Genomic DNA, 19,167 nt, shown 5'->3' on the forward strand with positions numbered 1-19,167 from the left:
GGCGATCATGCAGCTCAGTTTCTGCACCTCATGACGCTTCACATCTTTTGACCCTTCGTCCAACTATACTCCTGTCAACTGCATCTACATCTACATCTACATCCATACTCCGCAAGCCACCTGATGATGTGTGGCGGAGGGTACTTTGAGTACCTCTATCGGTTCTCCCTTCTACTCCAGTCTCGTATTGTTCCTGGAAAGAAAGATTGTCTGTATGTCTCTGTGTGGGCTCTAATCTCTCTGATTTTATTCTCATGGTCTCTTCGCGAGATATACGTAGGAGGGAGCGATATACTGCTTGACTCCTCGGTGAAGGTATGTTCTCGAAACTTCAACAAAAGCCCACACCACCGGTGAGCAGTATTCAAGCAGTGAGCGAAGAAGTGTACTGTAACCTACTTCCTTTGTTTATGGACTGCATTTCCTTAGGATTCTTCCAATGAATTTCAGTCTGGCACCTGCTTTACCGACGATCAACTTTATATGGTCACTCCATTTTAAATCACTCCTAATGCCTACTCCCAGATAATTTATGGAATTAACTGCTTCCAGTTGCTGACCTGCTATATTGTAGCTAAATGATAAAGTATCTTTCTTTCTATGTATTCGCAGCACATTACACTTGTCTACATTGAGATTCAATTGCCATTCCCTGCACCATGCGTCAATTCGTTGCAGATCCTCCTGCATTTCGGTACAATTTTCCATTGTTACAACCTCTCGATATACTACAGCATCATCCGCAAAAAGCCTCAGTGAACTTCCGATGTTATCATCATTACAGCACACTGCTCACAAACATATAAGCATGTCCCCATGTTTTCCGCAACCAAGAATCCAAGTAGACCACGTGTCTTGCATAGCCATTTTGATGCGGATTTGCTCGAAAATTTGCCTTCGCACACACGCAAAAGAAACATCAAATTTGAAGTCCCTGAAATATTAAAATACCGACACCAAGAAGGAGTTGTGCGAGATCAGCGAAGGAGAGGGGAGGAGTGTATCTACATCTGAAAGATAACAACCGTTGAAATTTCGTGCCAATAACGCTGGTAGCAAATAATGTTTGCTTTAAATGCGATCTGTATTAGTCGTGAGCATCAGCTACCCTTGGGATTTGACGTAGTGAGCTGACGTTACTCAAGAATGCTTCTAAGACGAAGGAGACGCCACTATCAATAGCTCACTGTGTTTGAGCGAGGTCTTGTAATAGGGCTACGAGAAGCTGGATGTTGCTTCCATTATTCTTCAGAAAGGCTTGGCAGGAATGTAGCCACTGTGCATAACTACCGGCAACGGTAGTTACAAGAAGGTACGGTCGCAGGAAGACCGGGCTCCAGACTGCCATGTGGCACTACCGAGAGGGAAGGCCGTCGTGTTCGACATATGACTGTGTCGCATCATACTGCGTCTGTAACAGCAGTTCGAGCACCAGTTAGTGCCACAGTAACACAACGAGCTATTACAAATCGGTTATTCCAAGGACAGCACTGAGCTAGACGCTCTGTAGCGTGCATTCCACTGACCCCAAACTACCGCCATTTGTGATATTAGTGGTGTCAAGCGATAGCTCGTTGGAGGGCTGAGCTGAGGTGTTTCGTGGTTTCTGATGAAAGCCAACTGTACAAGAGTGTTACATCTGCAGTCTTGAGAGAAATGCAGGTTGTGAGTCATGGCCTGCTCATTACTGAATCTTGCAGTGAAATGTCTCAGTAGTTTTTTGTTTTTTGTTTTGTTTTTATATATGTGTGTGTGTGTGTGTGTGTGTGTGTGTGTGTGTGTGTGTGTGTGTGTGTTCAACCCTGAAGTTGGTTTGCAGCAGAGCGACATTCTTCTCTTCTGTTTGCTTTCCTCTTCATTTCCACATATGTGTTACATCCAATGTCATTCATGACCTGTTGCATGTATGATACCCTTAGTCGCCCCTGCCGATTCCTTCCCTCAATAGCTCCTTCTGCTATTGCTACAGTGATGTTGTTGTGTCATAGAATGTGGCCTACAAGTTTGTCTCTTCTTGTTTGGATGTGCCTCATCAGGTGTAGCTGCCTGTTATTCTTTAATGTGATGATGTCTGCCAATCGTATGCCTTACTCTCTGTGATCATTTCAGCATTTGTTGTGTTATGATCTGACTTTATATTCTAATATTATTTCTGAGAGTAGATTTCTAAGCTTTTCTAAGCATGATTGATTGATAGTCCAATAGCAGCTTTCTGTCCAAGCTGATTCCATTTAGTGCACAACATGTTACTGACTGACTCAACTATAATCTTGAAGTGCTATGAACTGTAGTCCCATGGTCACTTGTTCCTTAAATTATTTTGTATTTCATTATTTACACCTCCTAGCTCCAATAGGAATGGGGTCATGGGAAAAAATGTGCTTCTCAACCCCTGACTAGTCGGTTGCCTGCACAGCAGGTGTGTTGTGTTGGAGTAGTATCAGTCTGCTCTGTAGACCTATTTTACTAGGATCATAGATACAGATGGGTATGGCTGGTGGAAGGTTGAGACAGGTAGAGAAAGGGATGGACAGAGGGAGGGGGCAGGAGGGACTGGAAAGGGAGAGAGGGAGCAGGAAAGGATGGAGACAGAGAGGGGGGAGGAGAGGAAGCACAGAGAGAGGTGGAGCAGTATGAGATGGATAGGCAGAGTGGGGAGAAGGAGAGGGATAGGGAGAGGTGGCTGGAGGAGATGGATAGTGGATGTGGGGAGGAGGAGGTGGATGTGGAAATAGAGGTATGAGGAAATGGTCAGAGAGAGAGGGGGAGGAGGAGATGATTAGAGAGAGGCTGGAGCAGAAGATGGACAGAGAGAGGGGGAGGGGAGGGACATGCAGTGGAAGGTGTAAAAGGGTAGTGAATAGGTGGAAAAGGAAGAGGGGATGTGTGTGTGTGTGTGTGTGTGTGTGTGTGTGTGTGTGTGTGTGTGTGTGTGAAGCTGGCCAGAGTGGCCGAGCGGTTCTAGGTGCTACAATCTGGAACCTCGTGACCACTATGGTTGCAGGTTCGAATCCTGCCTCGGGCATGGATGTGTGTGATGTCCTTAGGTTAGTTAGGTTTAAGTAGTTCTAAGTTCTTGGGGACTGATGACCTCAGAAGTTAAGTCCCATAGTGCTCAGAGCCATTTGTGTGTGTGTGTGTGTGTATTTATGTGTGTGCTTGTGCACACGCATGCGTGTGCATATGCTTCTCCTCCGCCACTGGACTGATTTCAACCAAACATTGTACACATACTCCTTGCTATTGAAAATGAGCACCTTGGAGGTTAGAACCTCATAGCATACATAGGGGTAGAAATACGGGAAAATGTGTTTCCTACTGCTGACATGTAGTCTGCCACCATTATAAGCATATTATGTGGGTACTTTTGGCATTCCTTTCAGTGGCTATATGTGTAACTTGACATGGCAGAAAAGAGACAGGGAGGAGAGATGGAAAATGCGACAGAGAAAAGTGGGAGAGGAGATGGACAGAGAGAGGGAGGGCAGGGGATGTACAGAGAGAGGGGGAGTATGGAATGAAAAGAGAGAGAGTGGGGCAGAAAAAATGGATAGGGAGAGAGGTGAGAAGATGTACAGAGAGTGTGTGGAGGAGGGGATGGACATAGAGAGGAGGAGGAGGAGGAGGAGGAGTGGATGATCACAATGTGAGGAGGAGAATGAGATCAACAGGGAGAGTGGGGAGGAAGAGATGGACAGAGAGAGAAGGGCAGGGAAGATGTCTAGTGAGAGGGGAGAGAGAGATGGTGGAGAGAGGGGGAGGAGATGGACAGAGAGATGGGGGAGGTGGAGGAGATGCAAGAGACTGGTATAATGTGCCAAGTGGTAGTGGGCAGGTGGAAAAGGAAGAGGGGGTGGGTCTACATGGACAGAGAGAGGAGGATAAGAATATGGACAGAGGGAGGAAGAGGAAGATATTATCAGAGTGAGGGGTGGAGGATATGGTCTAAAGAGATGGGGTATGAGATAAAGAGACAGAGTGTCAGGGAGGAGGTGATCGACAAATAGAGGTGGAGGATGTGTTGGACAGAGAGATGGGAGGCGGGGAGCAGAAAGAGAGTTGGACACAGAGGGTGAACGAGGAGACTTTTCAATATATGTGTCAAATGCGTATGTGGGTGAAGCTGTGGGGAAAAGTTTACCACATAAATAAAATATTGGTAGAAATAAAAAAGCTGAGTTTAATTTGTTAATGTGTGGGGCTTTCGCAATCTGTAACAATTTCTGCATGAATGATATCAATGCAGATGGCACTGTAGAGGAGTGATCTGATAAAGAGGATGTGATAAGTAATGAGAAGGATCATTTAATGAGATTTAGGTGTCATGAGGTGGTTAGGATTGTATCATGAAGAGAAGGGGTAGACTGGAGCCTTGACTTGGAATAGAAGAGCCAGAGTAAGCCATAATTGCTAGGTTAGATCAATCTCAACAATTATTTCATGGTACTGAGCGAGGGGTGAGGAAGTTTGAAATTACTGTGGGTAAGGGTGTGTGGAGATGCAAACAGGCATGTGGAAACTCCAGAATAATGGAAGGTCAGAATTTCTCATGATAACAAGTACAAAGAGGTGTTGATATCTGACTTTGTATGAGACATAGGGCAGACAAAGGCATTGCTGGTGTGGAGACTTTAGCAGTTAGTATAAGATGTGGATGGGGGTGGACTAACATATAAGGGCAGCAAGACAGAGTTCAATGATTTGAAAGTACTGGCAAATTCGCAGATCTTTGTCATATTTTCATAGGTGGGTATTGCTTAAAATCCAGCCACGCTGATGTTGGGATCTGGTTGGAGTCCATGTAGTGAGAATACAGCAGACCACTGCACGAAGCAGCTAAAGCCCACTAGTAGTTGGTTCACGGAAATATTGTGATCTGAATGAAACCGTCAAGCCGACTGTAAACCAAAAAATATGCCACCGACAGGTTTCAGTGTCGACTGTAGACTGACAGTGCTGTCGGCACAGGTGCGGCACCAGCTGGAGGCCGAGATGAACCGTGCCGCCCTGGAGGAGGAGGAGCTGCAGCAGCGCCTGGACGCTGCACGCCAGCTGGTGGCACAGAGGGAGGCACAGCTGCAGCAGCTGCAGGAGAGGGCCATGTCCAGGTTGCGTGCACCGCCCGGACGCAGGCAGGTAGGCTCAGCAGTCCACGAGACCAAAAGTCAGGGCATCGACTCTCGCTACATTACGGCCAACATGATAAGCCGTTCCAATAATTTACACTACTGGCCATTAAAATTGCTACACCACGAAGATGACGTGCTACAGACACGAAATTTAACCGACAGGAAGAAGATGCTGTGATATGCAAATGATTAGATTTTCAGAGCATTCACACAAGGTTGGCACCGGTGGCGCCACCTACAACGTGCTGACTTGAGGAAAGTCTCCAACCAGTTTCTCATACACAAACAGCTGTTGACCGGCGTTGCCTGGTGAAACGTCGTTGTTTTGGTGCCTCGTGTAAGGAAGAGAAATGCGTCCCATCACGTTTCCGACTTTGATAAAAGTCGTATTGCAGCCTATCGCTATTGCGGTTTATCATATCGTATCGCGACATTGCTGCTCGCGTTGGTCGAGATCCAATGACTGTTAGCATAATATGGAATCGAAGGGTTCAGGAGGGTAATATAACGCCGTGCGGGATCCCAATGGCCTCGTATCACTAGCAGTCCTCGTATCACTAGCAGTCGAGATGACAGGCATCTTATCCGCATGGCTGTAACGGATAGTGCAGCCACGTCTCGATCCCTGAGTCAACAGATGGGGACGTTTGCAAGACAACAACCATCTGCACGAACAGTTCGACGACGTTTGCAGCAGCATGGACTATCAGCTCGGAGACCATGGCTGCCAGACTGGCGTATCACCCGGCGTGATGGTATGGGGTGCTATTGGTTACACGTCTCGGTCATCTCTTGTTCGCGTTGATGGCACTTTGAACAGTTGACGTTACATTGCAGATGTGTTACGACTCGTGGCTCTACCCTTCATTCGATCCCTGCGAAATTCTACATTTCAGCAGGATAATGCACGACCGCATGCTGCAGGTCCTGTACGGGCCTTTCTGGATACAGGAAATGTTCGACTGCTGCCCTGGCCAGCACATTCTCCAGATCTCTCACCAACTGAAAACGTCTGGTCGATGGTGACCGAGCAACTGGCTCGTCACAATACTCCAGTCACTACTCTTGATGAACTGTGGTATCGTGTTGAAGCTGCATGGGCAGCTGTACCTGTACACGCCATCCAAGCTCTGTTTGACTCAATCCCCAGGCGTACCAAGGCCGGTTTTACGTCCAGAGGTGGTTGTTCTGGGTACTGATTTCTCAGGATCTATGCACCCAAAGCGCTTGAAAATGTAATGACATGTCAGTTCTAGCATATTATATTTGTCAAATTAATACCCGTTTATCATCTGCATTTCTTCTTGATGTAGCAATTTTAATGGCCAGTTGTTATTAATCAGTTTCTTGAACTCCCTGAGTAATCTTCAGCGTTCTTCTGTAGCACCACACTTCACAAGCTTCTATTTGCTTGTTGTTTATTATGATTATCATGCACATTTCACTTCCTCAGAAGGTCGCACTCTACACAAATGCCTTAAGAAAAAGTATTCTAACACTTACATTTATATCTGATGTTAAAACCGTCCTCTCTTTCAGAAACGCTTTTCTTGCTATCGCCAATCTGCAGTTTATACCCTTTCTTCTCCTGCCATCATCAGTTATTCTGATGCGCATGTACAAAGACTCCTCTACTATTTTAACGTATCATTTCCTAATATAATTCTCTCAAGGTAAACTGACTTCATACGACCACACTCGAACACGTCTGTCTTACTTTTGTTTTGTTCAACTTGTAACATTTGTCAAGTCGTTCTATTGCTCTATGAAGTCTTTCTTCATCTCTGGTGAAGTTACAATGCAACAGGAAATATTTAATTTTTAAATATTCTACCGAATAGTTTACACACTTTCCAAATTTCTCCTCTGTTTTCTTCAGTGCTTGCTCTGTATGCATACCATTGACAGTGGTGTGCCCAAGAAGATCCCAGCAGCAACGCTACGCACAGGGGTGGCACCACGTGCTCTTTTTGGACGACTCCTGGCTCCATGTACAGCATCATTATGCATGTCTCCACGTGGGGAGACTCGAAGGAAAATAAACATTGCCAGATTGCATTCCTCATCGTCATACTGACCCAGCGTTTGCCTCGACTGTAGGGAATGCCATTCAGTGTGCAACATGATCACCGCTGGTTCTCACAGCTGATAATCTGTACAGCAGACATTACATTTGTGTTGTACTAAGGTCAGTAATTGTACCGTATCTTCACATGAAGTTATGTTTCAATAAGACAACACTAGGCTTCAGACTGCCTGTGCTGTCCTGGCCTAGCCAAGCATGAGACAGAGGTTGTTGAACTGTTGCACTGGCCGAAACGATCACCAGAGCTACCAACCACAGAAAATATCTAATCATAGGTTGGCGGGAGACTGGCTCCTCACCACTCACCGTCACGACGACTCGGGAGCTGCGGCATAGCGGTGAAGCAGCGCAGGACAACGACCCATGTCTCATAAGCTGCGACACACTCGCTAGTGTAGAACAAATTTCTTTTATTATTTTCGTCTACAATCAGAAAACAGTTAGGTCCTTAGACTACCGGTTTCAATCAGAGGTGACCATCTTCAGAATTGCAATAAAACTTGTGAAAAAAACAATAAAATAGGTGATGATGAAAATTATTACTAACATACATGTAGAAAAGGCCCTCTAAAATATAACAAAGCACACCTGTTTTAAAACATGTCTTAACATAATGAAGTCCTAATACAATGAATCCACAGTCATGTAGTCAAAAGATACACACAAAATCGACATATCGTCGTCGCACATATTTAAAATGTGGTATATGCTAGCCTTCAGTATAGGCGGAATCATCTTGTTAACAGTGCTATTGTTCATAACAAAATACGCTACAGTAGTCACGAAATTTTTGTCTCACAAGCTCATCAGATGTCGCTATGGCCCACATGTATTCGTCGATATATAATTGTACAAAGTGCAATGAAAACAAGAATACAATAGATAAAGTCTAAGGTCGGCTTACCAGATATAGAAGTTATTACAGTGGTAAAATGCAATAAATTAAAACCAAGACTAAAGTTAAATTTAGATTGTTAAAAGAAAATAAACAATTGTTTAAGTGATGACACGTAATTCCGGGACGCTCTTGTGGCGATGTAAGACAAAAATTTAATGAAGTACATAAGGACAAACATACGGAGCTAAAAGAATAATATAAAAATGATAAAATAAGTAGGGGAAGAAGCCCAGGGGTTGAAACAACAGACCATAGTAAGCAATCAGGGCACTGTTTTGGCATCGCCGCCAGAATGTCACATTGACGAGAAGTCCTTGCGACACGCCGTTTCAAGAAAGGAACGACCAAACACCGTATCAGTCACTTAATAACATTACCTAGTTAATAAACTGTATTAAAAACTGAGAAGGGCGAAATCAACACATGAGTGTAGACTGGGACACTCAGATGTTTAGGACGGGTTGTAGGGACAGAGCATCGAGTGACATTATACTGAGTGCACTATCCGAAAATTACCTCGAGCAATTAAACAGAGAACCGACTCGTGGAGATAACATCTTGGACCTACTGATAACAAACAGACCCGAACTTTTCGACTCTGTATGTACAGAACAGAGAATCAGTGATCATAAGGCCGTTGCAGCATCCCTGAATATGGAAGTTAGTAGGAATATAAAAAAAGGGAGGAAGGTTTATCTGTTTAGCAAGAGTAATAAAAGGCAGATTTCAGACTACCTAACAGATCAAAACGAAAATTTCTGTTCCGACACTGACAATGTTGAGCGTTTATGGAAAAAGTTCAAGGCAATCGTAAAATGCGTTTTAGACAGGTACGGGAAAAACCCACCGTGGTACAACAACAAAGTTAGCAAACTACTGCGAAAGCAAAGAGAACTTCACTCTAAGTTTAAACGCAGCCAAAACCTCTCAGACAAACAGAAGCTAAACGATGCCAAAGTTAGCGTAAGGAGGGCTATGCGTGAAGCGTTCAGTGAATTCGAAAGTAAAATTCTATGTACCGACTTGACAGAAAATCCTAGGAAGTTCTGGTCGTACGTTAAATCAGTAAGTGGCTCGAAACAGCATATCCGGACACTCCGGGATGATGAAGGCATTGAAACAGAGGATGACACGCGTAAAGCTGAAATACTAAACACCTTTTTCCAAAGCTGTTTCACAGAGGAAGACCGCACTGCAGTTCCTTCTCTAAATCCTCGCACAAACGAAAAAATGGCTGACATCGAAATAAGTGTCCAAGGAATAGAAAAGCAACTGAAATCACTCAATAGAGGGAAGTCCACTGGACCTGACGGGATACCAATTCGATTCTACACAGAGTACGCGAAAGAACTTGCCCCCCTTCTAGCAGCCGTGTACCGCAAGTCTCTAGAGGAACGGAAGATTCCAAATGATTGGAAAAGAGCACAGGTAGTCCCAGTCTTCAAGAAGGGTCGTCGAGCAGATGCGCAAAACTATAGACCTATATCTCTGACGTCGATCTGTTGTAGAATTTTAGAACATGTTTTTTGCTCGAGTATCATGTCGTTTTTGGAAACCCAGAATCTACTCTGTAGGAATCAACATGGATTCCGGAAACAGTGATCGTGTGAGACCCAACTCGCTTTATTTGCTCATGAGACCCAGAAAATATTAGATACAGGCTCCCAGGTAGATGCTATTTTTCTTGACTTCCGGAAGGCGTTCGATACAGTTTCGCACTGTCGCCTGATAAACAAAGTTAGAGCCTACGGAATATCAGACCAGCTGTGTGGCTGGATTGAAGAGTTTTTAGCAAACAGGACACAGCATGTTGTTATCAATGGAGAGACGTCTACAGACGTTAAGGTAACCTCTAGCGTGCCACAGGGGAGTGTTATGGGACCATTGCTTTTCACAATATATATAAATGACCTAGTAGATAGTGTCGGAAGTTCCATGCGGCTTTTCGCGGATGATGCTGTAGTATACAGAGAAGTTGCAGCATTAGAAAATTGTAGCGAAATGCAGGAAGATCTGCAGCGGATAGGCACTTGGTGCAGGGAGTGGCAACTGACCCTTAACATAGACAAATGTAATGTATTGCGAATACATAGAAAGAAGGATCCTTTATTGTATGATTATATGATAGCGTAACAAACACTGGTAGCAGTTACGTCTGTAAAATATCTGGGAGTATGCGTGCGGAACGATTTGAAGTGGAATGATCATATAAAATTGATTGTTGGTAAGGCGGGTACCAGGTTGAGATTCATTGGGAGAGTGCTTAGAAAATGTAGCCCATCAACAAAGGAGGTGGCTTACAAAACACTCGTTCGACCTATACTTGAGTATTGCTCATCAGTGTGGGATCCGTACCAGATCGGGTTGACGGAGGAGATAGAGAAGATCCAAAGAAGAGCGGCGCGTTTCGTCACAGGGTTATTTGGTAACCGTGATAGCGTTACGGAGATGTTTAACAAACTCAAGTGGCAGACTCTGCAAGAGAGGCGCTCTGCATCGCGGTGTAGCTTGCTGTCCAGGTTTCGAGAGGGTGCGTTTCTGGATGAGGTATCGAATATATTGCTTCCCCCTACTTATACCTCCCGAGGAGATCACGAATGTAAAATTAGAGAGCTTAGAGCGCGCACGGAGGCTTTCAGACAGTCGTCCTTCCCGCGAACCATACGCGACTGGAACAGGAAAGGGAGGTAGTGATAATGGCACGTAAAGTGCCCTCCGCCACACACCGTTGGGTGGCTTGCGGAGTACAAATGTAAATGTGAATGTAAATGTAAATGAGTAATACGCTTACTGTAAGAACTTAAAAGCAATTACACTACTGGCCATTAAAATTGCTACACCAGGAAGTGTGACGTGCTACAGACGCGAAATGAAACCGACAGGAAGAAGATGCTGTGATATGCAAATGATTAGCTTTTCAGAGCATTTACACAAGGTTGGCGCCGGTGGCGACACCTACAACGTGCTGACATGAGAAAAGTTTCCAACCGATTTCTCACGTACAAACAGCATTTGACCGGCGTTGCCCGGTTAAACGTTGTTGTGATGCCTCGTGCAAGGAGGACAAATGCGTACCATCACGTTTCCGTCTTTGATAAAGGTCAGATTGTAGCCTATCGCGATTGCGGTTTATCGTATCGCTACATTGCTACTCGCATTGGTCGAGATCCAATGACTGTTAGCAGACTATGGAATCGGTGGGTTCAGGAGGGTAACACGGAACGCCGTGCTGGACCCCAACGGCCTCGAATCACTAACAGTCGAGATGACAGGCATCCTATCCGCATGGCTGTAACGGATCGTGGAGCCACGTCTCGATCCCTGAGTCAACAGATGGGGACGTTTGCAAGACAACAACCATCTGCACGAACAGTTCGACGACAGTTTGCAGCAGCATGGACTATCAGCTCGGAGACCATGGCTGCGGTTACCCTTGACGCTGCATCACAGACAGGAGCGCCTGTGATGGTGTACTCAACGACGAAACTGGGTGCACGAATGGCAAAACATCATTTTTCGGATGAATCCAGGTTCTGTTTACAGCATCATGATGGTCGCATCCGTGTTTGGCGACATCGCGGTGAACGCACATTGGAAGCGTGTATCCGTCATCGCCATGCTGTCGTATCACCCGGCGTGATGGTATGGGGTGCCATTGGTTACACGTCTCGGCCACCTCTTGTTCCCATTGACGGCACTTTGAACAGTGTACGCTACATTTCAGATGTGTTACAACCCGTGGCCTTACCCTTCATTCGATCCCTGCGAAACCCTACATTTCAGCAGGATAGTGCACGACCGCATGTTGCAGGTTCTTTACGGGCCTTTCTGGATACAGAAAATGTTCGACTGCTGCCCTGGCCAGCACATACTCCAGATCTCTCACCAGTTCAAAACATCTGGTCAATGGTGGCCGATCAGCTGGCTTGTCACAATATGCCAGTCACTACTCTTGATGAACTGTCGTATAGTGTTGATGCTGCATGGGCAGCTGTACCTGTACACAGCGTCCAAGCTCTGTTTGACTCAATGCCCAGGCGTATCAAGGCCGTTATTACGGCCAGAGGTGGTTGTTCTGGATACTGATTTCTCAGGATCTACGCACCCAAATTTCGTGAAAATGTAATCACATGTCAGTTCTAGTATAATATATTTGTCCAGTGAATACCCGTTTATCATCTGCATTTCTTCTTGGTGTAGCAATTTTAATGGCCAGTAGTGTATATCTGGTCTTTGTCTCTACCTAGTATAGAGTGGATTACAGATTAGCTTTTATTTTCTTACATTGAACGTACACCTACCGATTGCGACTGACAGGGCTGTGACCATTCTCGACGCGTCATTTGGCAGGAGGCGGAGCGGATGCTGAAGCGCGTGTGGCCACAGCTGCAGCGACTGTGCAAGGAGCGCCTGTTGCACTCGCGCGCCAAGCACGAAGTGGAAAGTGCCAGACAGCAGGTGGCCGAGCTGGACGTGTTCGGGCCGCAACGCACTCTAGCGGCCTACGAAGAGATGGAGGCCAATGCCGCTAAGCTAGCGGAGCGCGAACAGGAGCGCGCGGAACAGCTGTACACTCTGGGCAGCGTCGCAGAGCGGGACCTGCAGCAGGCGGCTCACCTGGAAGACACGCTCCTGGGCACTCGCCAGGACATACTCGAAGCGCGTCGCAGGGACGTGCAGGCCTCCGTGGTCCTGAGAATGGTGCGTAGCATACAGCTATAGCAAATACAGAGGGGTCCAAAAAAGTGTATCCACTTCTTAAAAGTCCATAACTTGCAAACTAATTGACGGAGTTGTCTCATTTTTGGTGAAAGTGTAGCTCAAAGTCCAACTTAAAGATATCACTGTAGGTGTTCGAAATGGTCGCCATTAACATCTGAGAGGTGGCGTACCTTTAGATGCACACAGTGACTTGTCCCCTCTCATATTTATATCTTACTCTAATTCGATTTGGGGAAGTATGGCTGAGTATTGTCATCACAAGGCTAGTATTGAGAACTCAGAGGATATGAATATCTTCCTCTCTAATTGCATATGGTGATAAGTTGCTATTGCTTCACACGTGGACTTCCCACGCAGCGTCTCTCATCATCCAGGTGGTCTGCTGACAGGCGGGTTCTGCTGATCTTGAAATGGTTATGCTGATAGGTGTGAGGGAGTCGAGTGGATGCTTCCCAGTCGCCAACATTGTCATAAGAGCAGGGGTGACACGCCCACAGGGGCCTGAAGGAGCGGCTGGAGCTAGAGATTCCGTTACTTAGTGAAGACACTTTCCGACGGGCTACCAGCAAGGCGTGATAAGACTTGTGTTCCCAGGCAGTCTTGGCGGGAAAATTCCCGCGTTTTCTGCAAAATCACAACTGTAATTGACTTGCTCAGGGGATAGGTCCATGACGTAGCAAAATTGGCGCAGAAATTACAGCCAAGTATCTCCATTGGTGGAACAGTAGTGCTTCGGCAATAGAGTGGAATTTTCCACCGGTTTTCGAGTTACTGATTGGCACGTTTTAACCACGGCCACTGTTGTGGGTGCGGGATGTTCTGTGTTCGGCTTGTACAGGTGCTCTTGGTAGTGTCGAGTCTCTCCTTTTCGTTGGAGTAGGTTACAAGACTGAGCTCTCGCTCCTCTGGACAGCCTGCCTTCCGTTGGCTGTCTAATATACTTTCATTTAATTGTAACTGTTTGACGAAGTTGCTGAAATTTCGATTTTAACGTAACTTTCCGGGCACAGTTGGCAATTGAGCGTTCTGCACACAAGCGGCCTATGTTGTCTGTCTTGAGTAGTTTTGGCTAAAGTTGACTGTATCGGAGTTACTGTGTGACTTCGCTTGTTACAAATCAATCACTGTACCATCAGTGATTGTGGAGCGAGCCTTCTTCGTTTCCCTCAGAGGTGCATTTGTGTTGCTAGGAAGTCTTTAGTTTGGAACAACCAGACCAGGATAATTTGTTTTGGGCTATACTCGCGACATTATCATCACCACGATGGAACGTCGAAGCAATCAGCCATCGCCTCTGGTATGCCAGATCGTGTCCTTACAGTTAAGAACACAGCTTGGTAATGTATGTCCGCAGCACCGGCAGATTAGGGAATTTTGCTATGTGACAATCAGAGCTCAGCAGAGCGCGCCTGTTCCCAGCTTTTCTAACGTGATTCTGTCTTTGGTGTTCATTGTCTGAGTTCTCACTACTGTAGCAGCAATTAATGTTGGGTTGGCTTGGTTTTTCTCTTAAGATTTGAGTTGCAAGGAATTGGCTTCACATACCACTTGGTCATAAGGGTCACAATCTAGTTTATGGACAACTTTACCTTCACAGCATTTATTTGAGTATCCAATTTGATGTATTGTAAATGTTCCATGTGTTTTGTTTATTATTTCGAGTTTAGTCACAATAAATCAAATTGTTATTTTGAACATAACTTTGATTCTGTTGATCGGTAGAGCAACCCTTTCATTTTTCACTACGTTAATGAAACTTTCCTTTATCAAATTAATTTCTATGAAATTAAAATATTGCAGGCGTCAAACTCTTTTCTACTCCACTTGCAGGGTCGATTACAGTCAGTTCGCGTTTCTTCTTAATCCATGTGCAACAGCAAAAGTCGGAGTTAGGAAAGAGGGGGCTTAGAGCATCATTTCCAATGAAGATACTAGAAGAATTTAGTGTTAAATACACTGCTAGCCCCGGCACCTCGCACATCCACACACAAACGATGCCGCCGAACTGCAGCATTAACTACTGACTGCAACGTGTTCAGTTGGATATTTGCACATGAATGTACGATGGATTCTCGAAGTTCATCCAATGTGCGTGGCTTTTATCGATAAACGACGTCCTTTAGTGTTCCCCACAGGTAAAGGTCCAGAGGAGTTAGGTCTGGGGAACGTGGTGGATACTCCACAGCACCACTATTGCCTATCGACCTTCCTGGTAGATTTTCGTCGAGATACGCCCTAACACAATTTTGGTAGTGGGCTGGGGCGCCATCTTGTTGAAAGTAAACTCTTCCGTCTCCATACAAGTCTCGCATGGCAGGTAAAATGGATGTCTGGAGCTTCTGAAGGTACACCTCACCAGTAACTGTGCCGTCAAAGAAGAATGACCCAATCAAACCCCGGTAAGACAACCCACACCACACATGTACTCCTCGCAAATTCACGGCTTTGTCTACATGGACGTTCGGATTTTCGACGGCCCAGTAGATGCAATTGTGGCGATTTACTGTACCATTGAGTTTGAACTGTGCCTCATCAGACCACACAATCATCTCTGCAAACTCTTCATCATTGTGCACTACGTTAGTAAACCACTTGCAGTACTCCATTCTACGATCTGGGTCGTCCTCGTTCACTGCGTGTAGCAATCGTGGGATGTAGTGCATCCACTTTGCTGTCTTCAAAATTCGCCGAACACTTCAGCGACTCACTCCAGTTTCACGGGCACACTGTCTTACAGACGTCTGTGGTGAGCGAGTGAATTGTAACACACGACGAGAGTTAGCTGGACTTGTTACTGTTACAGTTCGTCCAGATCGTCGTTTGTGTACATCTTTAACACAGCCTTCGGCTTCAAATTTGTCTCGAATGCGACGAACCGTTAAATGTGTCGGTGGCTCTGTTTGATACTCATTTCGCCATTGCCGTTGAACCTCATTAATGTTTTAGTACTTAAAATACCACTTCAAAACTGACTTCCTTTCATCGAATGTAAGCCTTGCGCCAGCCATGTTTACTCGCGTAACTAGGTGCAACTAAGAACAGAAGACTGACTATCTGGCGACTGTCATCTGACAAAACAAAACAACGCAATACAACGCTTGTGTGGCTATTGCCGGAACTACAAACTATTACACTACCAAAGATGAGACAACTCCGTCAATTAGTTTGCCAGTTATGGGCTTTTAAACAGTGGATACATTTTTTTGGACCCCTCTGTATGTTTACCAAATATTTGACCATGTACGGTGTTGTTTGACGTGCTTGTCAAACAGAGCGTGTTTGACTGAAATTTTGATTGACAGAAAATTTGACATGATGGCGGATATTGTTTGTGTTGATGTTTCGCCGCAAATGATTGGTGCTAAATACTTTTGTTACAGTTTATCTCACTGTATCATGAGTTTCCACAACTATGGTAACTACAATCAAGGATAAAAAATACAGTGTCAATTAGCAAACTTTGAATTCTTTTGAGTTTGGTAATGAACTACAGTTTCAAATACTGAAATATATTTCTGAAGCTCAATTTAACTGCAGTAGTTACAGATGAACTATTTAAAGCAACATATGAAAATTTGTGCTGGACCTGGACTCAGGTCCGGATTTCTGCTCTTCACGAACAGTCGCTTGTCACTTTTTTGTTATTGTCCGAAAAAGAGGGGTCAGGTGCAAAGTGGACAATGGATGCACCATGTCCCGCTACCGATCTCAGATTAAGAAGAGTGGAGGGCATAGGATCCAAGAGGGCAAAAATGCATCAAGTAAAAGGTGGAAAGATTATTTTCGTACCAGTACCAACTTGTTGCAAAAGTTCGTGCTACAGCATGCCTCAAAGAGCCGATGGGAAGGCAAATGAAACCGAGTCCTTGGCGGCTGCCAAACAGGAAGAAAATCAAAAGAGGTCATCTTGTTATGATGTGAGGACTCTCCATGGGGCTACTTTCTGGAGATTAACGATTCATGACTTCTCTTTTGCAATGTGGTCGTTGTTAGTACTTTGTTCCTAACACGAAGGGTTCATGGTTCAACTTCTATTCTTGTAGATAATCCAGCTGCGAGGTAGGTTATGGGACGTCCTCCAGAGAAATTCTGAGAAATATTGCTGGCGCTGGCGTTGTGTGCAGTCGCACAGTGTCGATCATTTAAATAATGCCAAAAATCAAGGACTGTCTTCTCACCATCATCGAATATATACTCTGTGGCGTGGCCTCATATCTATGTTACAGAGTTCGTTTATGCTCTCAAAAAGTACCCCACATCCAATTATCTGGTTTGAAGTGATGCGTGTGAGGAAAGCTAAAATATGGCATACTAAATGCCAAACATCCTTCTCCGATCTGCAGAGAAGGTGATGGTCATCCGTATCCATCATTCCACAGTCGATACTTTACAGAGAGCCTGTGAAGATAATTGAATGTAAGCAAGACTGGATACCTCCTTTCTGTTACCTGCTATGTATCAAGTGGACTTCAGCGCATGAGTGGAGGCGCTCAGTACCTGTGACACAACACCCCACCCTATATAGGAGTAAATCCTTTTAATCACATTCGATGTCATGCCCAGTTGCAGATTAGTGTGTAAAGTCCTCGGCAGTGTCAAGTGTGTGGACAATAGTGAGACGTTGATGAAAGTTATTTCAAGGAAGAATTGGCCAATGTAGAAGAAAGGGACTGGAATGTCTGACGACAGCACTGGGGCAGAGGGAGCAATCGGCACAAAGGCCTCCAGCAGTAGCCTTCTAAGGCAAGTAAGACCACGTCGCCACATCTTCATGTGAGAGCTTACCAACAGGGCCTTTGCTCTCTTCTGAAGATGAAAAAGTTCGGAGCTCCCTCTGTCTCTCGGGAGAGTGAGGAACATCTTTCAGATCTTAAACAGTATACCTGTGCTGACAGAAGATCCCAAAGCCACCAGCATGCGACAGGCCAGTGATGGAGGGATCAGAACCGTCTACTTAACATAGGGAATGCATGACGCCAAAAAGTGGTTGACGTATTGCATCCGTTGAAGGATGTCTAGAGACTTACGACTGTGATCAGTTAGCCTTTTTTTTTTCTTTATTGTGATTTCATTCCCCTGCCCCATATGGGCAGGGAAGGGCTGTCAGCGGCACAGTCCGCCACTCTTCAGCCGAGTGACATGACAACTAAAATAAGAATAAAATGTTACATACATTGGGTGATAAAAGAAGGGGAACATAAAACAGAGTAATGGGAGAAAATGGAGGTAAAATTAGACTGACATGGAGACATTCATGGGGGACAGTTAAAAAAGTCACCAGAAAGTTAAAAAACACAGTTGGCGATTCTTAAGGCACATAGAAGTCACTGAATGGAAGCACAGGTTAAAAGTCGGCCACAGTATTAAACACGCTACAGAACAACACACTTAAAACCCATGTGACGAAGAATAAAACTGCCAGGTGGGACCTGCCGAGGGAAAGGTCAGAGAGGATGGAAAAGCACGGGAAGCGCAGGGATGAAGAGTGTAGGGGCATCAGCGGGTACACGAAGAGGCAGGAGACATGTGTAGTGGGAGATGAAGAGGGAAGACAGGGCAGGAGGGAGTGCAGAGACACTGAAAGAGGGCACAAGAGAAGGAGGGGGAGTAGGAGGGGGAAGCCGCTCAGGAGGAGGGAGGGGGAGGAGAGGGAGCCCTGAGGAGGAGGCAGGAAGATGGGGTTAGAGTTGGTAGGAAGGGTAGATGTCAGGGCGAAGCTTATCATCTGGGAGGGGTAGATGGTGGAAGTTGGGTTGGGAATGGAGATTGAGGGTGTGGAGATGGAGAGAGGGTGGGACACAACGGTAAAGGCGCGGCAACTGATTGGGGGTGGAGAGGAAGGGAGATACCAGGGGGCGAGGAGGATCAATGCGGCGGACAATATATAGTGTGCGGATGTGTTCAAGGAAAAGGAGAAGGTGGGGGAATGGGATGAGGTCGTAGAGGATGTGCGTGGGGGACGGAAGGCAGATGCGGAAGGCGAGGCAGAGCTCATGGCGTTCGAGGATTTTGGAGGGCTTTATAGAACTGGGGAGGGGCAGAAATCCAAGCTACGCTGGCATAACAGAGGATGGGGCAGATCAAGGATTTGTAGGTGTGAAGGATGGTGGAAGGATGCAGACCCCACGTCCGGCGGGACAGGAGTTTCAGGAGGCGGAGGGGGTTGTGAGCTTTGTTTTGGATGGTAAGGAGATGGGGAGTCCAGGTGAGGTGGCGGTCGAGTGTGAGGCAAAGGTATTTGAGGGTAGAAGTGAGGTGAGTAGGACAGCCATAAATGATGAGATAGAAATCATGGAGGCGGAAGGAGTGGATGGTGCGGCCTATGATGATCG

General features: G+C 45.7%; 1 protein-coding gene across 1 annotated transcript in view; it reads left to right on the forward strand.

The window, feature by feature from the left end:
• The window catches only part of LOC126419632 (uncharacterized), a 151,662-nt gene extending 138,827 nt beyond the window's left edge, over positions 1-12,835 (forward strand). The window contains exons 3-4 of the mRNA XM_050086821.1: positions 4,969-5,136; positions 12,464-12,835. Of these exons, the coding sequence (XP_049942778.1) occupies positions 4,969-5,136; positions 12,464-12,835 (540 nt within the window). The remainder of the gene's footprint in view (positions 1-4,968; positions 5,137-12,463) is intronic.
• Positions 12,836-19,167: the final 6,332 nt, after the last annotated feature.

Source organism: Schistocerca serialis, chromosome 9, assembly GCF_023864345.2.
Source record: "Schistocerca serialis cubense isolate TAMUIC-IGC-003099 chromosome 9, iqSchSeri2.2, whole genome shotgun sequence".
NCBI classification, from domain to species: Eukaryota; Metazoa; Arthropoda; class Insecta; order Orthoptera; family Acrididae; genus Schistocerca; species Schistocerca serialis.